Source organism: Ustilago hordei (genome assembly GCF_900519145.1).
Source record: "Ustilago hordei strain Uho2 genome assembly, contig: UHO2_contig_26, whole genome shotgun sequence".
NCBI lineage: Eukaryota > Fungi > Basidiomycota > Ustilaginomycetes > Ustilaginales > Ustilaginaceae > Ustilago > Ustilago hordei.
This window is the reverse complement of record NW_024545293.1, coordinates 158188-175945: the sequence shown is the minus strand read 5'-3', so window position 1 is coordinate 175945 and position 17758 is coordinate 158188. Positions and strand designations below refer to the sequence as shown.

Here is a 17758-nt window from a genome sequence, read left to right as displayed (position 1 = left end):
GCGTTCACATCTCACTCTGATCGTACAACTGATCTTGCTTCACAGCCGGAGCCCATCGCCCTCTATGCAAGCAGCGAGCACCATCGCGGATGCTTCACGAAGCGATACACTGGAACATGATTGCAATTGGATGTGCCAACGTTCACCGGGACGCATGACGGAAACAAACTGGCAAGAAACACTCAATCGAAACCGTGATCGCGACCTTCCACTGAAGCCCTCGTGATAGGCTGAACAGGATCCAGTTCCATGGGCTGCACAGCGTCATACTCGGTGACTGGTCCGTATGGGGAGGCCAGTCCACAACCGCTGGTTGACCTTCGTTAATGCGCTCTTGTTCTTCAGGATGTACTCCAGCATTCCAGAGAGGCAAGAGCATCCTGTTGTCTTCCTCGTACTCTGCTGAAAGGGCCACCTCTTGGAACAAGGCACTAATCTTGTCTCGAATCCTGAGATCGTCCAAACATGGGTACGTGCTCTCCTCCTTCAGCCCTCGGATCCACAAATGCAGAAATTTTGATCTGTCTTGTACTTGCGAGATTTCTTCCAGGAAAGGATGCATGCTGTTGGACTCCTTGAACTTTCACTCACAGCCGAGGTCGGCAAGAATGGTGAGCAGGCTGCAAGAGGTTAGAGCTCTGTGGGCATTTGTGCACCTGCATTGCAAGCAGCGCCCAGCAAGGGAGGTCCAGCAAGTCTGGCTTTGGAGGCCTCTTTGCGTCCTAAGCTTTTGTCTCGAAACTTCGCTTCCCAGGCAATGTATGTCATCTGTCAGGCAGCTTCGCCTTCGTCAATACCATTGATTTGGTCTGCTTTGGATTGCATACCTGTACAATTGACACTGGCTTGTTCAGGGCTTGTCGAGGTTCTGAAGTGCTGTGACAGTCCACCCACAAAGATGGGGATAATCCTATCTATGCCAGCTTGTCCATGTGCCATTTGCAGAGCAACGCTGCATTTCCAACAGTACCAAAGGTAGTCAGGAGAAATGACACTAATACCTTTTGGCAACATGTCGAAGTGAGTGAAATTCACCCATGCTTTCACAGGATCGTCATGAGAGATGCCTGCAGTTCAATGAGTGTCAAGCCTGTCGCATACAGTATTGCATGCTTCCTTGAGCTTGTGATTGAGCAGCACCTCATCGGGTTCATCCAGGGTTGCAAGCTTCTTCAGGTAGGCTTGCAGGTCAACAGGTGCCAAGAAGACCTTGGCAGGGTAGCATTTGTCCCCTTTTACAGACAAAGCTGGCAGCTTTGCCACATCCCATGCAACCATCAGGACAAAGCATGCAATGAACTTGCCCTGCAAACCTTTGAGACACTGTGTATCCAGCAAAGGGAGGCAATGCTTGGTGAAGGTGTCAATTAGCTGGGCATGCCTTGTTGTAGGAGGCACCTTCTGTTGGTCCTCTGGTGTTGCTGACATGACAATGGTGGCAGCAACCATCAATGCAGGCTCAGAAGGCGAGTCGATGTTGAGATCTCTGTGTTGAACGACCTCTCGTAAGATGTGCATATGCCTGTCAACAGAAGCAGTCTCCATGGCCTTCCTTTGCCTGTACAGCTCTCCAGAATGGGTGGGAATGAGTTGCAATGCCAGATGGGAGGCAAGGACATTGTAGCATTGCATTGCATCCGAGGCATGAAACTTTTTGGCACCAAGCAGCTTGAGCACAGCTATATCCCACCAATCCCTGTGAGGAAGTGAGTCCCACAGCGGTCGGCCATAGCTGCATACTTGATGAGCTTTACAAACCTCTTTGGGAGAGGCGAGCATGCACTTTTTGCTGTGCAACACATCAAAATCCAGACTGACAAAGATGGGTAGTGGATTCTTTTCTCTTGCTCGCAGCAAGGCTTGACCTTCCTTCTGCTCAATAAGCCTAGCAGCACCCGTGTTGGTACTGAGAAGCACAAGCCAGAAGCTTACATGGTCTGTCTCGCATTCAAGCTCGAGCAGATGGTGCCATGCACAATGAAGGCTGTTGAGTTGGTTGCCTTTAGAAATCCCTCCATCAGATGAGCCCAGCCTTTCGACAATCAGCTCCACACATTCATCAAAAGCAACAAAGACTGGCATCTTTGTGATGTTGTGCATTTTGTAGGATGCCGAATGTCATTGATACAGATGTTGTTGAATGGGCTCAAGTTGCCAACTGAGATCATGTGCTGCTTGGTCAAGGTGCCCGGCAAAAACGTTTTGACTACCAAGTGGGTGATTCTCTGCTCGGAGCAACACATCATCAAGCTTGGAACGAGTGCCAGCAATGTCCTCATGGAAAAAAGGATGACGTTGTCAATGACCAGGGCCTCCAAAGTTGTTCAGTTGTGAGAGGGAAGCATACTTGTCCTCAGCAGTGATGCACTTTTCAAGTCTTGATGCCAATTCTGTGAACCATGCGCCAAGAAAGACGGCCACCTGAAGGTTGTAAGAAGCCTCAGTATTTTTGGTACTGTTGTCAAAAAACTTGTATAGGTTTTCCTCAGCCAGAGGGTAGCCATTGGTGATGCTTGTGCTTTCGGAGAGCTTTTTCTGATGTATGCAAATGTAAAGGAGGGGAGCAAGGCCACCGAGCTCCAGGACCATGCATGTCTTGCCCATCCTGCTCGACTGCACAATCGAAGTACCTTTCAAGTATGCATTGAAGCTAATGGGATGGCCCCATTTCGTGAAGTGCTCGTTGACTTTGAGCACAAATCTCAGGAAGCAAAGCGGAGCATTGCCATGATAGATTTGACAGAGTTGGGAAGCAAAATGATCTTCAAGTTCTGGGTTGTGCTCAGACCGGTCATGTCTGGAGTTAGTGACTGGAAGGCAATAGATGATGTAGGTGACCGCTTCGCCTTTCGTGACAGGCACATCTGATTGGATGAGACAGTCAACAGTATCAGTGATGGAAGCTTGGTAATCTTTGATCTCTAGCGAGGTGGTGTGGAGGTGGGTATAGATCGATTGAAACTTGCTGCGTGACTCTCTCAGGGTGGAGAGAAACTCTCCGATCCGATTGTGAAGCCGAGTGTGAAGCCGATTCTGAAGCCGATTCTGAAGCCCTTGATCGTAGATATTTGGTTTGAATCCTTCGTTTTCCAGCATCTCGCTGCGAACCTTGATGACTTCGTAGACTGTTTCACAAAGCTCATCCCACTCTGCTCTATTGGTTTTCGCTGCGGTCAGTGAGGTTTCATATGCTTTGACACAGCCGGGTGATCATCCAGAAGTGTCGTCGAGATGAGGCGAACTCTGAGGCAGGGGCATGGTTGTTCGTAGATGTTTGCGCGAAGCTCTGTGTGTGTCACGCTCCAGCATAGCCATCACTTCGTCGAGGAACCATTTGATGGCATGCATGTGCAAGTCTCGTAACAGATAATACTGAACCAAAGCCATTGTGAGCACTTCTTTGATGAGCTGCACCACCTTTTCAGCGGGTCCTCTTGCTGCTGCATAATCGCTTCCAGCCTGTGCGCTGGGAGCATTGGCGTGAGGATCTTCTTCTTGGATGAGACGTTGCAGATGCTTCCAAAGGAATTCAGAGGTGAGCACCACCTCAGTCGAGGGATTTGCTGCCGACATCAAAGGGGTCGGGGGGCCCATAGCTGTTTAAAGCTGTTACAGGCATTGGCAACGGAGTGCTAAGGGCCAAATATCGTAGAATCGAACTCGATCGCAGCAAGATGACGGAAAGGTGATGGAGGACTGTGGTGTGAGAAAGAGGACAAAAGAACGCTAGACCCTGGGTTTGACGTGAATCTAAGCGAGGCAAAGCAAGATTGGCAAGGTCGATGTTGAAGCAACACTTGCCGAAATGAGAAGATGATGGTGGCAAGGTGGCAAGGTGGCAAGGTGGCAAGGAGTGAGGAGCAAACCAAGTCGATCGAGTGGCTTGCGACACGTGTGGCTCGAGCTCAGATGCGCACGCCATATCACGTGTAGCATTGCAGGTCCATGTTGACATCAATTCATGTGTTTGTGAGACTGCGGATGTGTCAGCGGTGTTGAATGCCGCCATTGCAACTACTGTATTCGCAGTTTTCCAAAGGCTCTCTCTCTCTCTCCCACCGCCCCGCCTTACCCCAGTTCCGGTGCGCATATAGGCGGACCAGCATCGATCACCTCCCCATGACATGCTTCCCTCTGTAAATTATCGCTTCGACCTCAATCAACGACTTCCTTCACCCTTCTCAACGCCAATACTTCGAACTCGCACGTAGCATCATGACTGGAGGCAAATCCGACGCTCACGACCTTTCCAAGGGGTACAAAGTCTCGTGGTCCTGGGGCTCTCAGCACCCTTTTGGTACAGTCAAGGATGTGAAAGACGATGGCGCCGAAGCCGAGACCAAGAAGGGCTCTACGATCAGCAAAGACGGTAGTAAAGAGGATCCTGCTGTGGTCATCGAGACCGCCAACGGAAACAACGCCGTGAAGAATGTAAGTGCGCGGAGGGGCATTTCTCGTCGAATCATAGCTTTGGCATTGACAACGTTGCTTCTGAATGTTCGCGTTCCGGTCCTGGTGCATAGGCGAGTGAGATCGATGGTGTCAAGCCTTGAGGATCATGCAATTCCAACTAAAGTGTTGACAGGAATCCACTCGAGACTGAGATCGTCAAGTGAGTTCGCGTCTAGAGAAGATTGAATCGGACGAAAACTCGTTTCAATTGTCGGGCGTGCTGTCCACAAGTCGAAGGACCAAGATTTGATGACATAAACGTACAGATCGTAGGCGTGGAATAGGCCGGGTTCCACATATAATACAGCTAAAAGTACATCGAGGAACAAGTTCAATCAGGATCTGGGACGCTAGTGAGGCAAAGATGCGTTGGATGGGCATTACCATCCGAATTGAAGCTGCTGGCGAGAGAAAACGGGCGGAGTCCAGTTGAGTTTGTCGGGGTTGATGCGCCTGCGCTTCTTCTTGGCTGTCTTGTCGTGTTTGGCAATCACTGCATCAGATAGCACGAGATAGTGTTTGCCTTGGTACTGCTTGAGCATGTTGAGCGCCATGCAGGTGTGTAGGACATCGGCGTGGGTGAAGGCCGTTTTTTGGGCGATCTCTTCGATGCTTATGTCCTCTTCGGTCTTGAGCAGCGAATCAACAATGATCTCGGCCCAGTAAGCTCGATAACTGAGCAGACCCAAGTCGGAGAGCGGTTTCTCGGGACTGCCGAGCTTGTTTTCACGTTTCGTGAGCTCGTAAGAGAATTCGATGAGGAGCTTGCCGTAGCCTGCACGCTGATGCTGTGGCAGCGTCAAAATACATGCGACGTTGTAGTTCTCTGCCGATTCCTTTTCTTTCGAAAAGTAGCCCAGGAGGTGGCAGCCCAAGTCATCGCGCTTGACCATGCAGTAGTACAGGAAAGGATCGACATCGTAGTAGAGCGTCTTGTGGTCGAGGAAGCACTTGCTAAGCAAGCACAAGTTGCGGCACCACGTCTTCTGACGGCGACCGTCGATCTCGAAGAAAGAAATGTCCTCGTGTCGGTAGATCTCGTTGCCAGGTGGATGTGTGAGCGTGCACTTACTTCGGTGGCGCTTGAGTGTGAAGGGCGAAGGGAAGTAAGACAGGCACATCTCGCAGATGTACAGCGTGTCGATGTGTGCGTATTCGAGCGGGTAGGGACTGAAGTACCACGTCTCGACCTCGGACTTGCCCATCTGAATCTTGTTGAGGTTCTTGACCCGAGCAACTTCGGAAACGGACTGTGTCATGGAGCCCGATGTGCGGAGCTTCTCGATCTCTTGCTGCTTGCTGAAAGTCTCCTGGCCCTGGTTGGCGTTGAGTGAGGCGGTGAGACCGCCGTTTCTCTCTGTGGCCACATCGTCTCGTTCCTGCTGATCGTTACCTCCGAGCATCTCCATGGCAACCACTGCACCATCTTCGTCATCCTCGCCGTCAGCGTCTGCATCCACGGAGTCGGCACGTGTTCTCTGCGCCGTTGAAGTGTCTCCAGAGTCGGCTTTGCGCTTCTGCGGTGTCTTGAGTCCGGCCTCCACATTCTTCGCAGCTTGCGCGGCTGCTTTCTTGAGCAGATTACTGGCGCCTGCGCCACGATTGCCTTTGCCGGTGGGTGTGAGTGGTGTGGATGGTGTGGTCGTGCCACTGCCTGTTCTTACCACCTTGCGCTTGGTTTTATCGTTGACTGGCTCCTTCTTTGGCCATTCCAACTCGCGAGATGTGATCAAACGAGTACCACTGACCCACTCGTCGAGACGCTTGTTGAACTCGCAGTAGTGAACGTAGTATTCGAGCTTCTCTTCCAATGTCGGAGCCGGCTTATCCGCCATCTCAGCTTGCTGCTTCTTGGTGAGTCGAGGCTTTGGCTTTTCACGGATGGACAATATCTCGGCTTTACGTTCTTCCATCTCTCCCGTAACGACATCAGGCTTCTGCACGAAAGCTTTGCATCCGACTACAACATCTTCGAGGCCATAAGTCCCGCCTGGACTTACTTGCGGTCCCTCCTCCGGTCCAGGGGTACCCGAACCACCCGGGGTCCCGCTCGTTGTTTTCTGGGCACGAGGCACCATGGCAAATCCGAAAGCTGCTGATAGATCGAAGACTGGTTCTGTTTGTTCAATATGCTGAAAGGGGCCGTCGTCGTTTGGTGGGAGGCAAATCAGAGAGAGAGCATCTGGCGAAGCGGAAGAGGCGAAAACGATCTAAATTGAGTCGGGTGCCGTGACAGAAAGTGTGGTTCGCTACGATGTGAATGAGGTTCGGGTGCTGCTGTGGGTATATATGCGTCGGGATACGCAATGAGAAAGTGACAGCGGAAACGTTGATGATATACGAGCGGAGAGGTGATGATGGTGGTGAAAGAGATGAATCGCATCCGAATTCGACTCAGCCAAAAATCGAGATTTGCGCGAGATTGCTTGTTGATCGGTCGAATCGGGCTCACGATTCCTCCGATTAGATATTTTCAACGAGCTCAGCCAAATCGCAGGCTGGAATACTGTATCTCAGCTTTGCTTGCGCCAATCGCTCCTTCTCACCTCTCCACACATCTCTCTTCACCCCGAACTCGGCACCTCCTCCTCTTCCTGGGACAATTAGACACCTTCAGCTGCGAGAGCGTAACCCCGCCAACCATCTTCGACCCAGAGTCAGTCTTCGAAAAGCAAAGTCTTGACGAGCCTGAAGACAGGCTCAGCGAGGTTCCCGCGTAGAGGTTCAGCGTCGACTTCCTCAAAGTTTAGCAGCATTGCAACCGGAACAAGTCAGCTGCTCTTGCAGCCATCACCATCAACACATCACGTTATGCAGGAGGAAGCGGACGAGATCCGGCGACTGCAGGACGCCCGCAATGCAAGCGCCACCAAGGACAAGGTCGCTGTCGGCAAGCTAGGTGGTTACGATCAGGAGATCTACGGAGGCAACAAGCGAAGCGATTATGTTCGTGAGCTATCCATGGACAGCAACAGCGACGACAGCGGCTCGGACAATGAAGGCGGTTCCTCGAATGGAAAGAGGTCGAATCCCCTCGATGAATATTCGGCCCCACAGCACCTCCTGCACGAGTTTGCAAATCACGATGAGGATCCCCTTAAAGCGCGAGCCGAGTCAAGGCAGATCGCTGCTCGCCAAAGTGACTACCATCTGCGACGATTCAACCGTGAGCTTGTAGACGGCAAGGCAGTCGATCCTTTTGCAGAGAACGGCCAGGCTGACGGGGCGGAAGAAGAGAGCTACAAGGATCGCATGAGGAGAGCCGAGCTGGAAAGGGAAGAGGAGCGCGTACGTCGCCTCATCGAAGCTAAGGAAAAGGAGCAGAAGGAGAAGAAAGCCGAGAGAGGAGGTCAACAAGATGAGTGGGATATCAAGCCATCTTCGTCCACAGAGAAGCCCGAGGGCGACCGCACACCAAAGGCGAAGCGCAAGCGAAGATGGGACGTGGCAGCTCCCACCGAGACGCTCGAAGCAAAGTCGGAATACAATGGATTCGCTACAACAGAGACTCCTGCCGAGCCAGCCCCGCGCAAGAGAAGATCTCGTTGGGATGAGACGCCAGCGGAAGCCGACGCTGTTGCTGTCGCAGCAGATTCGGTCGAGCTCAAATCAGTAGCCAAGCGATCACGCTGGGATCAAGCTCCTACCAACGAAGATATCAATCAGGTCGCCGACCAGTTCGCATCTGCCCCTGAAAACGGAACTTCTTTGGCAGCGCCACTTGCAACCGACCCTCGCAATCGATATATGACGGATGAGGAGCTCGATTCCATTCTGCCATCCGAAGGTTACATGATCGTCGAACCACCACCCGACTATGCTCCCGTCCGCACACCAGCTCAAAAGCTCATGACAAGTCCCGCTCCCGAGAACGGCGGTGGCTTTATGTTGCAAGAGGAAGGGGCCACTCGCGCTGTGCTCGAAGAGATGATCCCGGATCTTCCTACCGACATACCCGGCGTCGGTCAGCTCGCTTTCTTCAAAACCGAGGATCAAACTTACTTCAAAAAGATTCTGAACGAACAGGATGAAGCCACCCTCAGCGTCGAAGAGCAGAAGGAGCGCAAGATCATGAGGCTTCTTCTCAAGATCAAGAACGGAACACCAGCAACGAGGAAGACGGCGCTCCGTCAGATCACTGATCGTGCTCGCGATTTCGGACCCGGCCCCCTCTTTGACAAGATCCTGCCTCTGCTCATGGAGCGTACTTTGGAGGACCAAGAGCGTCACTTGCTCGTCAAAGTCATTGACCGCATTCTTTACAAGCTCGATGACCTCGTCCGTCCGTATGTTGGTCGCATCCTCGTCGTCATCGAGCCTCTGCTCATCGATGAAGACTATTATGCACGTGTCGAGGGGCGAGAAATCATCAGCAATCTCTCCAAGGCAGCTGGACTTGCACATATGATCAGCACCATGCGACCCGACATCGACCATGTTGATGAGTATGTTCGCAACACAACTGCGCGTGCTTTCTCCGTCGTCGCATCAGCACTCGGCATTCCTGCTCTCCTACCCTTCCTCAAGGCTGTCTGTCGATCCAAAAAGAGTTGGCAAGCTCGACACACAGGCATTCGCATCGTACAGCAGATCGCTATCATGATGGGTTGCGCCATCTTGCCTCACCTCAAGAGTCTTGTGGACTGCGTCGAAAAGGGTCTCGAAGACGAGCAGCAAAAGGTCAAGACCATGACGGCGCTGTCGCTGGCTGCACTTGCCGAGGCAGCCGCGCCATACGGTATCGAAAGTTTTGAGAACGTGCTCAAGCCACTCTGGATCGGCATCCGACAACATCGCGGCAAAGGTCTCGCAGCTTTTCTCAAAGCCATTGGCTTCATCATTCCGCTGATGGACTCCGACAGCACGCTCTATTTCGTCAAGGAAGTGACCCCTACCCTCATCCGAGAGTTTCAGAGCGCCGACGAGGAAATGAAGAAGATTGTACTCAAGGTGGTCAAACAATGTGCTGCTACCGACGGTGTCACAAGCGCGTTTTTGCGGGACGAGATGCTTCCCGAGTACTTCAAGAACTTCTGGGTACGAAGGATGGCCTTGGATCGTCGCAACTACAAGCAAGTCGTCGAGACCACCGTTGAGCTTGCTAACAAGGTGGGCGTGGCTGAAGTGGTCTCGCGTATTGTCAACGAGCTCAAAGACGAGAACGAGCCTTTTCGCAAGATGGTGATGGAGACCATCCAGAAGGTGGTTTCCAACTTGGGTGCCGCCGATGTCGACGAGCGTCTCGAGGTGCAACTAGTCGATGGACTCATCTATGCTTTCCAAGAGCAGACCGTCGAAGACCAAGTCATGCTGGAGGGTGTAGGCACTGTTGTCAACGCACTCGGCATGCACGTCAAGCCTTACCTCACACAGATCGTTTCCACCATCTTGTGGCGTCTCAACAACAAGAGCGCCAAGACACGACAGCAGGCCGCAGACCTCACAACCAAGTTGGCGCTCGTGATCAAGCAGTGCGGCGAAGATGCTCTCCTCGCTAAGCTTGGTGTCGTTTTGTTCGAGCAGCTCGGTGAAGAGTTTCCCGAGGCCCTTGCTTCGATCATCAGCGCCGAGACCGCGATTGCCAATGTGGTCGGTATGACGCAGATGAGCCCGCCCATCAAGGATCTGCTTCCACGCATGACACCAATCCTGCGCAATAGACACGAAAAGGTGCAGGAAGCCAGCATCAACCTCATTGGTCGGATCGCCGACAACGGCGCCGAGTTTGTCAGCCCACGCGAGTGGATGCGTATATGCTTCGAGCTGCTCGACTTGCTCAAGGCACACAAGAAGGCGATCCGAAGAGCCGCAGTCAACAGCTTCGGCTACATCGCACGAGCCATTGGTCCTTCCGATGTGCTTCAAGTGCTTTTGACCAACCTCCGAGTTCAAGAGCGTCAATCGCGTGTCTGCTCTACGGTCGCTATCGCCATTGTCGCCGAGACCTGTGGTCCATTCACCACCATCCCCGCCATCCTCAATGAATACCGTACACCGGAGCTGAACGTACGCAACGGCTGTCTCAAAGCTCTCAGCTTCGTGTTTGAGTACATCGGCGAGATGAGCAAAGACTATGTCTACTCGGTTGTCAGCTGTCTCGAAGACGCCCTCACAGACCGCGACCACGTTCATCGACAGACGGCTGCCAGCATCGTTCACCATCTTGCGCTCGGCACATTTGGCTTGGGCCACGAGGAGAGCATGCAGCATCTGCTCAATTTGATTTGGCCCAATATCTTTGAGACGAGTCCGCACGTGCTCGGTTCTGTCATGGCGGCCATCGAGAGTCTCGAAGTATCACTCGGACCAGGGGTGCTTCTCAATCACACACTTCAGGGTCTCTTCCATCCCGCACGAAAGGTTCGAGAGGTGTATGTCCGCATCTACAACTCGACCTACCTCCGCTCGCAAGATGCGATGGTCGCCTACTATCCTGATTTCTCTGAGTTCTCGGACGAGCGCAACGACTACCGTAGGCACGAGCTTTACACCTTCCTGTGATTCACCAGCCTCAAATTCACATATGAATCTGGTCAAGGGTGTACACCCTTTACGGACCCGTCCATCTCTCCTTGCGTCTCGACACCACTGCATTTGTCTCTCGGTTCTTCTTTTTCAGGCAGTTCGCACCTTTGTAACAACATAGCACGCAAAGTCACCCAACACCGGTAATGATCTATGTATTTTCCCTGCAGCCTCAACAGATTGCACATAACTCTGGATATTGGTGTAGTGCATGCGGAAACAATTTGTGTTGCTCCTGCACTCATGAAAAGAGAATGTTGCGGTCGAAGGAGGACCATTATGCCGAAGGAAGCGATCCAATATGATGATGAAAGCTGACATAAACCTAATCGGAGATCTGGCGGAACCGATCTGTCCAGAGATCGGGTACAATACAGTCCCGCTCGTTGTCAAGCTCGATCATTAAGTAGAGTACTCGCACATTCGGCATGTGCCGCCTCGATGTATATACATATCAAGCTGAGAGCACTAGGATCTCACCACGTTCTTTTCAGTCAATTGAGTATATACGTTTCTGTCCTAAAACAGCAGTGATATTGTGCTCCGACTATTACCGATCGTCGATCATCGGGATCCGTCTTCCTCATTTTTTATCACATTACCGTTGAGTACCTTCCGCAATCTTCTTCCGCACTTCCTCCTCTTTCGCTTGCCTTTAATACCACCAATCATGTAGCTTCACCAAACAGCCATGTCAAAGACAGAACAAGTACCTGCCGCGGTGAGGCGGCTCCTGTCCGCACGCTATCCTACTCTTGAGGTCGATCCCAGCTGGCTGTAAGTTACCAGATCCACCATGCCTTAACGCAAACAGGTTGCCCATTACTGACGCTCGCCTCATACATACGTGAGTAGCAAGGCTTGCGTCAAAAGATTACGTCAGCGAGACCCCGCCTTACAGACAGCCTCGCCCGATCAACTGGCGCGCTCAGTGCGGCAAGAGCTTTTGGACACCGACCTTGCCAAGGTGGTGCCCCCTTCCTACAGCCGCCTCTCTCCTGACGCGCTACTCTCAGCCTCAGGTAAAGTTGGAGATGCGGGACGCGGTGCAGTGCTGGCTCAGATCGAGAGCATGATCGATATCGGTTACTCTGCTTCTTCACAGCTGGAGATTGCGGAAGCGCGAAGAGAGGCTCGCCGAGCCAACATCGACCCCAATGACGTCCCAGCAGAGGTGAAAGCTGCACAATCTTCCTCTGCGATGGATCATATGGCGGACTTCCAAGCTCAAGAGGATGACAAAATACAGGCGACCACCATCTTCGCACGACGCATGCTCAAATTAGAACTCTCGGACGGAGGCAAGGACGACAACGTATTTGCTATCGAGTTGGAGCGAATCCCTGGGCTCGACATGAACGCCGCCAAGATGGGAACGAAGCTACTTCTAAAAGGTGCTCTCATCAAGGACAGCTACCTGCTATTGACATCCAAGACTGTAGCTGTCGAAGGTGGATGGGTTCGAGAGAAGGACCAAGTCGCCGAGGACACGTTTATCAACAAACTGCGATCGCAGCTTGGCAAGCCTCCACTCGGCGACAATGCCACTGGTCATCCGGATGGACCGAGTAACAATGCAATTCCAGAACCTTCGAGCAACGGAGCTGCTTCAGCCGAGCAGCGCGGGTTCAGTCCAGACGATGATGAAAGCGAGCTTCTTGCGGCGCTGGAAGCCGAGGAGGAGATGAAGATCAACGCACCCATTCGTCCAGCCAGAACTACAGAGAATGCAGCTGCGAAAGGAAGCACCGCAAACCACAAAGGCTCAGCCTCTCTAGCAGCATCGCAAGCAAGTACAAGCAAGCGAATGGACCTGGTCATTCCCGAGCCATTGTCGCAGGGCTCTGCAGGCAAGCTTCATAGCCAACGTTCTAGCGGGGCGGAAAAGCTGAAGGCAACGCAGGAGGCAACGCAGGAGGATCCCATCTTATTGCTCGAAAGCGACGACAACGATGAGCTGTTCGCTGCCATACCTGACATCGTACTGGATGATGCAGGCTCTCGGCGCTCTGAGAAGGAAAGCAACTCACGCAATGATCCAATCGTGATCGAGTCTTCTCCCGAGCCGTAGGATCCTCCTCGAGTCGGAGAGCTATATACCCTCTGTCAAAAGCAACATCGCCAGCACACGGCGCGGAAATGACATCAACAGGATCGAATATGATTATTTAAACTACCCGCAGACAGCGCATGGTGAATGATGGATCAATGCTCAGCTACAATATTGTGTCTGAAGTGATCCGTCGACAGGGGAGGCTGTGATGTCGCAGCGTCATTATCTTCTGCTCCCATTCGCTGCAACCCAGCTCCAGGCACTCTCCTTGCCTGCTCTCGATCCTCAACCGCAGGAGCCGCCTCACGACCACCAACACCTCGTCCTGTTGCCTTTTCAAAAAGCTCTCTATACCCATTCTCACCGTCCCACTTGTTGAATATCTGCGCGCATTCCTCGGCGTTGGGCTGTCCCGCGAGAGGATCTGCTCCATGTGCGATCAACAGACGTACCACATGGTCACATCCCTTGAATACAGCACCTGCAACAATGCTCTGACCGCGGCCGTTGAGCTGGTTTGGATTTGGCTTGCCACGCCAAGTACGAGCCGGTGGCCCACTGGAGTCATCTGTTGCTGCTGCGTGCCGCGATGCAGCTTGTTGCGACTCTTCCAACATTCTTCGAACGAGGTCCGCATGGCCATGGTATGATGCAAGCATTAGGAGGGTATCGCCACGGTTGTTGGTAAGGTTGGGTGGCAGACCCACAGCTAGATAGTCGATCAAAGTAGCATCACCGTGGCGAGCTAGGTGAAACATCTGTAATATACGAAAGCAGCATAGTAATCAACCACATCAGCAATTCTCCTGGAATGCATTGCCATCTTTGGGCCTGCAAGCTCACCTTGTTCGCGAGATCGATAGCCGCGTCTGGCAGCTGTGTAACTGATGGTGTGTGCGCTGGTGCATTTTGTTGGTGATGCAACGCGGGTGCCGATGTTATTGTTGGGCAGCTTGTGTCTGGTACAGGTGTCATGATACTTTGTAGAGCTGCTATAGCGTGGTGATGTGTCATGATGCGAGGCTTGTATGAGCCAGCAGCGGTGGAGGTTTCTGAATGGTGAATTAGTCAGGATTATGTCTTATCATGTCCAAAGACGAGTCACACGTGACGCTTCTTTGTCTTTGTTCTGGCAGTCAATCAAAAAAAGACACACACCTCTTGGACACTCGAGAAGAATTGCAAAGGAGAAGCGAACAGAAAGAACAACTCGAAAGCTCGACATTGCCAACGTTCAACCTCGATCATCTTTTCATATCATCGACAGCACTGACTGGCATTCTGTGATCCGGTTGAAAGTTGATGCCAACAGCTCGTGCCTACTCTCTCTTGGCTCCCGGCATCGCAAGCTCGTTACCGTTCGTCTCTACTTCTCAGCTTCGACCCCTTCAGCTCGCATACAGATCGTTCACGCCTTCGACCCCTTGCACAAAGTCGTTCTCTTCGCTCCGTAGAGAAGCTTCCGTCCCGCTGCTCTCATCACCTCGGGCAAGTGTGGCTGCTACCACACCTCACCATCTCATCAGACTCGCTCAATTTCACCCTCAATCCACCATGACCGAAACCCAACAGAACGCTGCCACCACCTCCCGCTTCGGCGACTGGCCCGCCACCAAGGTCCGTGACACCTTCACCGGCTACTTCCAGAAGCGTGCACACACCTTTGTGCCTTCCTCTTCCACTATTCCTTATGATGACCCCTCCCTCCTCTTCGCCAACGCTGGTATGAACCAGTACAAGCCCATCTTTCTCAGCATTGCAGACCCCAACTCCTCCTTTGGCTCCATGAAGCGCGCCGTCAACTCGCAAAAGTGTATCCGTGCTGGTGGAAAGCACAACGATCTTGACGATGTCGGCAAGGACACTTATCACCATACCTTCTTCGAGATGCTTGGTAACTGGTCTTTCGGCGATTACTTTAAGAAGGAGGCTATCGAGATGGCATGGGAGCTGCTTACCGTTGTTTACCGTCTGCCAAAGGACCGTCTCTATGTGACTTACTTTGAGGGCGATGCAAAGCAGGGTCTCGAGCCTGATCTTGAAGCTCGTGACCTTTGGCTAAAGGTGGGTGTTGCCGAGGACCACATCCTGACCGGTGATGCCAAGGACAACTTCTGGGAGATGGGTGCTACCGGCCCTTGTGGTCCTTGTTCCGAGATTCACTACGATAGGATCGGCGGCCGCAACGCCTCCGACCTCGTCAACAAGGACGATCCCAATGTCATCGAGATTTGGAACAACGTTTTCATGCAATTCAACCGAGAGGACGATGGTTCCTTGCGACCTTTGCCCGCAAAGCACATCGACACTGGTATGGGTTTCGAGCGTCTCGTCTCCATTCTCCAAGACAAGCCCTCCAACTACGACACCGACGTTTTCACTCCTATCTTCAACAAGATTCAGCAGCTTACCAGTGCTCGTGCCTACACTGGCAAACTCGGCGCCGAGGACAAGGACGGTATCGACACCGCCTACCGTGTCGTTGCGGATCACGTCCGAACTTTGACCTTTGCCATCTCTGACGGTGGTGTTCCTGACCGTGATGGCCGTGGCTACGTCTTGCGACGTATTCTCCGTCGAGGAACCCGTTACGTGCGCAAGTATTTTCAAGTTCCCATCGGTTCCTTCTTCTCGCAGCTCGTACCTACACTCGTTGATCAGATGGGTCACTTCTTCCCCGAGATCACCAAGAAGGTCGACGACGTCAAGGCTATCTTGGACGAGGAGGAGGCCTCCTTTGCTCGCACACTCGACCGAGGTGAGAAGCTCTTTGAGGAGTACGCCGCCAAGGCCAAGGCGGACGGCAAGAAGCAGCTCAGTGGTAGCGATGTCTGGAAGCTTTACGATACCTTCGGCTTCCCCGTCGATCTTACCCTCATCATGGCCGAGGAGCAGGGTCTTGGTGTTAACGAGAAGGAGTTCGAAGCTGCTCAGGCCGAGTCCAAGGAGATTTCGAAAGCGGGTGGCAAGAAGGGTGAGACCGAGGCGGTCAAGTTTGACGTTCACGACCTTGGTCACCTCGAGAAGGATTCTTCCGTCCCCAAGACTCAGGATGACTTCAAGTACGGTGTCAACTCGGTCAAGGCTAGCGTCAAGGCCATCTACCAAGACCATGCCTTCTTCCCTGAGACTACCAAGATTGGCGATCGTGCCAAGAACTTCGGTATCTTGCTCGACCGCACCTGTCTCTACGCCGAGAGCGGTGGTCAGCAGGCTGACACTGGTTCGATCGTAATCGATGGCAAGACCGAGTTTGTCGTCGAGGATGCTCAGGTCTTCTCCGGTTACGTTCTCCATATTGGTCACCTCAAGCGCGGCGAGCTTTCACTCAACGATGAGGTTGTTGTCTCGTACGACCAGAGCCGACGTGGTCCTTTGCAGTCCAATCACACTGCTACGCACATTCTCAACTTTGGTCTGCGTGAGGTTCTCGGCGACCACATTGATCAGAAGGGCTCGCTCGTCGCTCCTACCAAGCTCCGTTTCGACTTTTCGCACAAGCAGGGTGTCAACGTGCAGGAGCTCAAGAAGATCGAGGATATTTCTATCGAATGGATCAAGCGTGATGTCGGCGTCTACTCCAAGGAGATGCCTCTTGACACTGCTCAGCAAATTCCTGGTCTTCGTGCCGTTTTCGGTGAGGCCTACCCCAACCCTGTCCGCGTGGTGACGCTCGCGTATGACCTCGACACCATTGCAAGCGACATTGAGAACCCCAAGTGGCGCGGTACCTCAGTCGAGTTCTGCGGTGGTACTCACGTTGCCAAGACCGGTGAGATCCGCGAATTCGTCATCACCGAAGAATCTGGCATTGCTAAGGGTATCCGTCGTATTATCGCCGTTACTGGTGACGAGGCTGCTGGTGTTACCAAGGTTGCCAACGACGCTGAAGCTCGTCTTGTCGAGATCGATGCCATTGAAGAGCAGGCTGCCAAGGATGCTGCTCTCAAAGCCTTTGGTACACGGCTTGCCCAGCTCGACATTAGTGTTGTTCGCAAAGCCACCCTCAACGAGAAGTTCTCGGCTATCCGAAAGAAGCTCGATGCAGGCCTCAAAGCCAAGGACAAAGCCGACACCAAAGCTGTCGTTGACGCTGTCGAGGAACACTTCAAAACCAACCGCAACGCCTCTTGCTTTATCCACAAATTCGACGTCGGTTCCAACATGAAGGCTCTCCAATCGGCTATGAACACGGTCAAGAAGATGGATAAGACAGCCTACCTCTTCTCGCAAGAACTCGACATCAATGGCACCAAAGTGGCAGATGGTAATGCACTCAAAGCTAAAGTTGTCCACGTCGCTTACGTTAGCAAGCACGACCAAACCAAGGGACTTAACGCCAAGGAATGGATCGAGACCTCGTCTCAGCATGTCGGCGGTAAGGGCGGTGGAAAGCAAGACTCGGCTCAAGGTGTAGGTGAGATGGGCGGTCAGGCTCTCGACGATGCAGTTGAGGCCGCAAGGAGATTCTACACGCTCAAGTGCGAGGAGAGTCCCGTTCCTCTTCAGTAGATTGTATCAGCTCTAGATCAACATGGTGTACGAAAAGAAACAATTTGATATCCTATGGAACGTTGCAGTGACTATTATGACATTGAGCTTGAACTTGACAGTATAGATAGAGAAGAAGTGATGCAAGAACGACTGACTTTTGATATGCTCGAAACCTACAAAGACGAAAGCAAGGCTGGTGCTGTTGCTATGCTGCAGATGCGAATGCGGAAGTAG

At 52.6% G+C, this 17758-nt stretch overlaps 9 protein-coding genes across 9 annotated transcripts; 4 read left to right on the top strand and 5 right to left on the bottom strand.

Annotated features, from left to right (window-relative positions):
• Positions 1-142: 142 nt before the first annotated feature.
• On the bottom strand, positions 143-562 carry UHO2_07355 (uncharacterized protein; the record flags this gene model as incomplete). Its single annotated transcript, XM_041560658.1, has 1 exon — positions 143-562. One exon carries the CDS (start codon positions 560-562, stop codon positions 143-145), a length of 420 nt encoding a protein of 139 aa, XP_041416592.1.
• Positions 563-1074: 512 nt separating this feature from the next.
• UHO2_07354 (uncharacterized protein) lies at positions 1075-2082 on the bottom strand (the record flags this gene model as incomplete). Its single annotated transcript, XM_041560657.1, has 1 exon — positions 1075-2082. The coding sequence occupies one exon, from the start codon at positions 2080-2082 to the stop codon at positions 1075-1077; it is 1008 nt and encodes a 335-aa protein (XP_041416591.1).
• A 1128-nt stretch (positions 2083-3210) lies between these two features.
• UHO2_07353 (uncharacterized protein) lies at positions 3211-3594 on the bottom strand (the record flags this gene model as incomplete). The annotated part of the gene is made up of 1 exon (XM_041560656.1): positions 3211-3594. One exon carries the CDS (start codon positions 3592-3594, stop codon positions 3211-3213), a length of 384 nt encoding a protein of 127 aa, XP_041416590.1.
• A 621-nt stretch (positions 3595-4215) lies between these two features.
• Positions 4216-4553, top strand: UHO2_07352 (uncharacterized protein; the record flags this gene model as incomplete). The annotated part of the gene is made up of 2 exons (XM_041560655.1): positions 4216-4431; positions 4524-4553. 2 exons carry the CDS (start codon positions 4216-4218, stop codon positions 4551-4553), a joined length of 246 nt encoding a protein of 81 aa, XP_041416589.1.
• A 279-nt stretch (positions 4554-4832) lies between these two features.
• UHO2_07351 (putative ESA1 - histone acetyltransferase) lies at positions 4833-6530 on the bottom strand (the record flags this gene model as incomplete). The annotated part of the gene is made up of 1 exon (XM_041560654.1): positions 4833-6530. The coding sequence occupies one exon, from the start codon at positions 6528-6530 to the stop codon at positions 4833-4835; it is 1698 nt and encodes a 565-aa protein (XP_041416588.1).
• A 733-nt stretch (positions 6531-7263) lies between these two features.
• Positions 7264-10953, top strand: UHO2_07350 (putative splicing factor 3b subunit 1; the record flags this gene model as incomplete). Its single annotated transcript, XM_041560653.1, has 1 exon — positions 7264-10953. The coding sequence occupies one exon, from the start codon at positions 7264-7266 to the stop codon at positions 10951-10953; it is 3690 nt and encodes a 1229-aa protein (XP_041416587.1).
• Positions 10954-11668: 715 nt separating this feature from the next.
• Positions 11669-13048, top strand: UHO2_07349 (uncharacterized protein; the record flags this gene model as incomplete). The annotated part of the gene is made up of 2 exons (XM_041560652.1): positions 11669-11754; positions 11833-13048. 2 exons carry the CDS (start codon positions 11669-11671, stop codon positions 13046-13048), a joined length of 1302 nt encoding a protein of 433 aa, XP_041416586.1.
• A 134-nt stretch (positions 13049-13182) lies between these two features.
• Positions 13183-14005, bottom strand: UHO2_07348 (uncharacterized protein; the record flags this gene model as incomplete). Its single annotated transcript, XM_041560651.1, has 2 exons — positions 13183-13788; positions 13874-14005. 2 exons carry the CDS (start codon positions 14003-14005, stop codon positions 13183-13185), a joined length of 738 nt encoding a protein of 245 aa, XP_041416585.1.
• A 579-nt stretch (positions 14006-14584) lies between these two features.
• Positions 14585-17542, top strand: UHO2_07347 (putative ALA1 - alanyl-tRNA synthetase, cytosolic; the record flags this gene model as incomplete). The annotated part of the gene is made up of 1 exon (XM_041560650.1): positions 14585-17542. The coding sequence occupies one exon, from the start codon at positions 14585-14587 to the stop codon at positions 17540-17542; it is 2958 nt and encodes a 985-aa protein (XP_041416584.1).
• Between the last annotated feature and the right edge of the window lie 216 nt (positions 17543-17758).